The 5,413-nt window shown below is 52.6% G+C and overlaps 1 protein-coding gene across 1 annotated transcript in view; it reads left to right on the top strand.

Annotated features, from left to right (window-relative positions):
* The first annotated feature begins 4,603 nt into the window (after window positions 1–4,603).
* Window positions 4,604–5,413, top strand: part of REX1BD (required for excision 1-B domain containing) — a 2,507-nt gene continuing 1,697 nt past the window's right edge. Inside the window, 3 exon segments of the mRNA XM_006147110.3 lie at window positions 4,604–4,761; window positions 4,857–4,939; window positions 5,349–5,413. The exon segment at window positions 5,349–5,413 is cut by the window's right edge and continues 28 nt beyond it. Of these exon segments, the coding sequence (XP_006147172.1) occupies window positions 4,657–4,761; window positions 4,857–4,939; window positions 5,349–5,413 (253 nt within the window). The 5' untranslated portion in view covers window positions 4,604–4,656.

Below are 5,413 nucleotides of genomic sequence, written 5' to 3'. Positions count from 1 at the left end.
TGTGCGTGCCCAAGATCCCGAGAGGAGAATGGAGAAGGGATTGCGGCGTGACCATCCCCTCTGGGGAGTGATTTCTCTCTGTCTCTCTGTCTCTGTCTATCTGGCGAGCACATGCGCCCTATAGCAAAAACCTCTCCAAAAAAAAGAAAAAGGGGCCTGACCTTGGTGGTTTTAAAACTTGGAGTGATTTTGGAAGTCGGGAGGGTTGTGGTACCACAGGTTGGACCTAGCAAAACCCAGCTCTTAACTTGTGTGGTAGTAAACAGCACCTCATTTCGTTCTCTGTTTTTAATTTCATTTCATTTAACTTGACCAGAGAGGGACAGAGTAAGACAGAGAAAGGGAAAGTGAGAAAGCAAGCCACCGGGACCAGGACTCGAACCATTGTTGACCATGTGGGAGTCCAGTGCCCTTAACCACCACACCACCTGCTGTTCCTTGGATTTTTTTTTTTTTTTTTTTGAGATATGGCTTTTTTTTTTCGCTCACAGAGAGTCAAGGTGAGAAATCACTGCCCCAGGGGAGATGGCCACGCAGCAATCCCTTCTTCATTTTCCTCCCTGGATCTTGGGCGCACGCGCGCACACAAACACACACACACACACGTGCCTGGCTTGAGTTTTAAGCTACCAGGTCCAGGACTTGAACCACAGTCGACTACATGGGAGTCCAGCAATGTAACCATTGTGCCATCTGCTGGTCTGGCACGGCATTTTTTAAAAAGCATTTAATTTTATAATACGGCACATACTCTCAACAAAGAGGGAAAGTGAGAAAGCAAGCTGCCAGGCCTGGGGCTTGAACTGTGGCCGACCGTGTGGGAGTCCAGTTCCTTTACACCCCCGCACATCAGTGGCAGTGTTCACCCTGTCTTCCATCCTTAAGTAGGATGCTCTTGCCAGGAAGCTTTCCAAAGCTCAGGGTTGATTTTCTCAGGACTGCCCCAGCTCCCACCCCAGGGCCTGCGCACACCTCAAGTCAGAGGTTTTGGATAGGTGTGTTTTGGGGCTGGCAGGTGGAGTGGTTAAGGGCTCTGGACTCCCCCATGGGAGATCACGGTTCGAGTCCCGGGCCTGGTGGCTTACTTTCACACTCTCTCTGGTCAAATGAAAATAAATTAATGATCTCTGGTCAAATGAAAATAAGTTAATGAAATCAAGTAAAATAAATCTTTGAAAGAAACGACTGGGTTTTATGTCTGAGCATAGTTTGAGTCCCCAACTCTGTGCCTTGAGAATCATCTCAGGGTGTATGCGTGCATACCCCAAGTCCTGAGAGGGCAGTGGAGGAGCAGAGATGGTGGCATGGCCATCCCCCATCTCTGGTGCCCACGTGGCTGATCATGTGACTGGCTTTCTGTCTCTAGCAGGCACCTGTGCCATATGGCAAACTTACATCATATAATCATGGGACCAGCAGCTGGCATAGCAATTACATTGCTGGACTCCCACATGGCCGGCGGTGGCTTGAGTCCCAGACTCAGTGGCTTTAAAAGCACGCTGGCCCTGTGTGTCCAAGGTCCCTGGAGGAGATTGTGGCATGGCCATCCCCCTCCAGGGGGGGATTTTTTTTTTTTTTTTTTTGGGGGTTTCACTATAGGGCGTGTGCGCTCGCCAGATAGAGACAAACAGAAAGTGCGAAATCACCCCCCAGGGGGGATGGCCACGCAGCAATCCCTTCTCCATTCTCCTCTCAGGATCTTGGGCACGCACGCACACACGCCCGGCGTGAGTTTTAAGCCACCAGATCCGGGACGCGAACCGTAGTCGACTACGTGGGAGTCCAGCAACATAGCCATTACGCCAACTGCTGGTTCCCCCAGGGGGTGATTTTTCACTTTTCTTGTCTCTATCTCTCTCCAGCAAGCGTATGTGCCCTACGGCAAAAACCTCTTTTTTTAAAAAAATTATTTTTATTTTATTTATTCATTCATTTATTTTAATTTGACCAGAGAAAGACACACAGAGTGAGAAAGCAAGCCACCAGGTCCGGGACTTGAACCACGGTCAGCCATGTGGGAGTGTCCAGCACCTTAACCACCATGCCACCTGCTGGTCCCAGACAAAAACCTCTTAAAAAGTAATAAATAAAGGGTCTGGCTGGTGGCGTGGTGGTTAAGGGTGCTGGACTCAAACAAGGTTGACTGCAGTTCAAATCCCGGACCTGGCAGCTTGCTTTCTCACTTTCCCTCCTCTCTGTCACTCTGTCCTTCTCCGATCAAATTTAAATAAATAAAGTGAAATAAAAATAACTCTTAAGGAAATGAATTGGGAGCAAAGTCTATTATAAACAAATAAATAAACACTAGTGAGGGGGTCGGCAGGTGGCATGGTGGTTAAGGGCACTGGACTCCCATGCGACCAACTGCAGTTTGAGTCTAGGACGCGGTGGCTTGCTTTCTCGTTTTCCCTCCTCTCTCTCCTCCTCTCTCTACCTCCCCCCTCAAGTTAAAATAATTCTTACAAAGAAAAAAAGTTTCTAAAAAAAAAAGAATTATTTAACTTTGATCAGAGAGGGACAGATTGAGAGAGAGGGAAAGCGAGACAGCAACCACCAGACCCAGTATTTGAACCACAGTCGCCCATGTGGGAGTCCAGCGTCCTTAACCACCACGCCACCTGCCAGCCCCCAAATAATTTTATGTCACAGCTATGCATGATACACCGTGGATTTCCCAGACCTTATTTTCTTTGCCTGAGGAGGGGACATCTTGAGGGTGTCATTACGTGACTATTCAAATCCATGTGTGGAAAGAAGCACAGCTAACCGCCTGGCCATACGCAGAGTCAGTTACTCACGAGCAGGCGTTGGCGGCCAGCCTGTGACTGGCGGGGGAGAAGGGGGGGGACTGCTGGCCCCCTCTACAGTTCGAGTTTGAGGCCTGGAGGCAGCTTAGAAAAACACCCTAGAGGGAACCAGCAGTTAGCGTAATGGCTATGTCGCTGGACTCCCATGTAGTCGACCGTGGTTCACATCCCAGATCCGGTGGCTTAAACTCACGCCCGGCGCGTGTGCGTGCGTGCCCAAGATCCCGAGAGGAGAATGGAGAAGGGATTACAGCGTGGCCATCCCCCCGGGGGGTGATTTCTCACTTTCTGTCTGTCTCTCTCTGTGTCTGGCGAGTGCACGTGCCCTATAGCAAAAACCTCTCAAAAAAATAAATAAATAAAAAGAAAAATACCCTAGAGATACCAGCAGATAGTGTAATGGCTATGTCGCTGGACTCGCATGTAGTCGATGGTGGTTCGAGTCCCAGACCCGGTGGCTTAAATTCAGGCCCGGTACGTGAGCTTGTGTGGCCAAGATCCCGAGAAAACAATGGGGGAGAGGGGATTGCAGCGTAGCCAGTCCCTCCTGGGGGGTGATTTCTTGCTTCCTGTCTCTCTTTTTGGCAAGCGTACACTCCCTATAGCAAAAACCGCAAAAAAAATAAACTAATTAATTAGTTAAAACCCTGGAAGCCAGCAGATAGTTCGGTGGTTAAGATGCTGGATGGATGACTAATTCAAGCCCTGGACCCAGCGGCTTTAAGATCACATTGGCAGTCCAGCAGGTGGCATGGTGGTTGAGGTGCTAGACTCCCACATGGTCAACCACGGTTCAAGTCCCAGACCTGGCGGCTTGCTTTCTCACTCTCCTTTCTCTCTGTCTGTCTCTGATTGAACTTGAAAAATAATGATAAAAAACTTAAAAAATGAAATCTTAAAAAAACATGTGCCCTATTGCAAAAATAAAAATAAAAATCTAGGTTGGCTTGGCAGGCAGCATGGTGGTTAAGGCCCTGGACTCCCACATGCCTGACAGCGGTTCAAGTCCTATACCTGGTGGCTTGATTTTTCACTTACCCTCTCTCTAGTCAAATTATAAAAAATAATAATGGTGAGCTGACAGGTGGCATGGCACTGAGTTCCCACATGGCCCACCGGGGTTCGAGTCCTGGACCTGGCAGCTTGCTTTCTCACTTTCCCTTTCTCTCTCTGTCCCTCTCTGGTCAAAATAAAATAGATAAAGATAAATAAAATAATTATTAGAATAAAAAACTAATGGAATTAAATGATGATTTTTTTTAAAAAAGATGCCTGTGTACCCAGAGAAGGGACTGTGGTGTGGCCCTACGCCCTAGGGGGTGCTTTCTCACAGCCTCTTTCTCCAGCGATTGCACCGGCTCTCCAGCAAATTTTGAAAAGGAAAAGTGGGGGAACAGCAGTTAGCGTAATGGCTATGTCACTGGACTCCCACATAGTCCACAGTGGTTCGAGTCCCGGACCCGGTGGCTTAAACTCACGCCAGGCGCGTGTGCGCGCGTGCCCAAGATCCCGAGAGGAGAACGGAGGAGAAGGGATTGCGGCGTGGCCATCCCCCCTGGGGGGTGATTTCTCGCTTTCTGTCTCTGTCTCTGTCTCTCTCTCTCTGTCTGGCGAGCGCACGCGCCCTATAGCAAAAACCTCTCCAAAAAAATAAAAGAAAAGGAAAAGTGGGTGGGGGTCGTTGGTCTGGCACAGACGAGCAGGGTGTGTGGAAAGTGGAGAACCAGGTCTCTGGATCAGCAGGTCGGGTTGCCGCGCCGGTGACTGCGGTCACAGTCCTCCCGGCCTGCAGGGGGCGCCAGGCGCAGCGGAACGGCCAGCTGTGGAGCGTGGCTGGGGATGCGCAGTCATGATCACCACCGAGGCCGCGGCAGAGCTAGCCGTCCCCGCGGTCCCTAGCGATGCCCCGGCGGACACCGGAGTCCCAGGGCGCGAAGAGCCAGCGTGGCCCTGGGTGAGCCCGGACCCGAGCAGGGACGGGAGCGGGGCGGGCGGCGCAGGCCCAGGGACGCCGGCTTCATGCCCTAGCCGTGCCCCCCCGCCTCGCAGAAAGATGCCCCGATCCGGACGCTGGTGCAGCGCATCCACCAGCTGCAGGCTGAGCGCGCGCAGGCCTTCCGCCGGCTGGAGGAGTGAGTGCGGGCGCGGGGGTGAGTGGGGGGCGCAGGGTCACCTCCCAGCCGGATCCTAGATTGGGCGTGTCCACGGTTGGCTTGCCCGGAGCCGGAGTTGGGTGCCAGCACGGCTGCCCTGGGTGGGGAGTTCGCAGGGAGTCGTGGCGATCAGATTCTTTCTTTTACTCGCAAGGACTCAGGGCCAGTCCCACTTCCCGACTGTCCACTCGCGTGGCTTCTCTGGGTTCCCCAAGTGCAGAGGTGGGCCGGGTTCAGGTTCCCTTGCGGGAGCCGCCAAGCGCCCTCACTGCCGATTCTCCACTTTCTGGGTCTCGATCCACACCCCCTGGGAGCCTTTCGGGAGGTTGGTGCGGGTGCAGGGCTCGAGAGCCTGGGCGCGCGGCCTCAGGTTCCCCACCTGCCACAGAGGCCACCGCCAGTACTTGCGCAGCGGCCCGCCCCACGACTTCCCAACCTACCGGCGCACCGGCC

The sequence above is a fragment of the Tupaia chinensis genome, unplaced genomic scaffold (assembly GCF_000334495.1).
Source record: "Tupaia chinensis unplaced genomic scaffold, TupChi_1.0 Scaffold000201_1, whole genome shotgun sequence".
Taxonomy (NCBI): Eukaryota; Metazoa; Chordata; class Mammalia; order Scandentia; family Tupaiidae; genus Tupaia; species Tupaia belangeri.
Note: the sequence above shows the minus strand (reverse complement) of the source record. Positions and strands in the feature narration are given on the sequence as shown.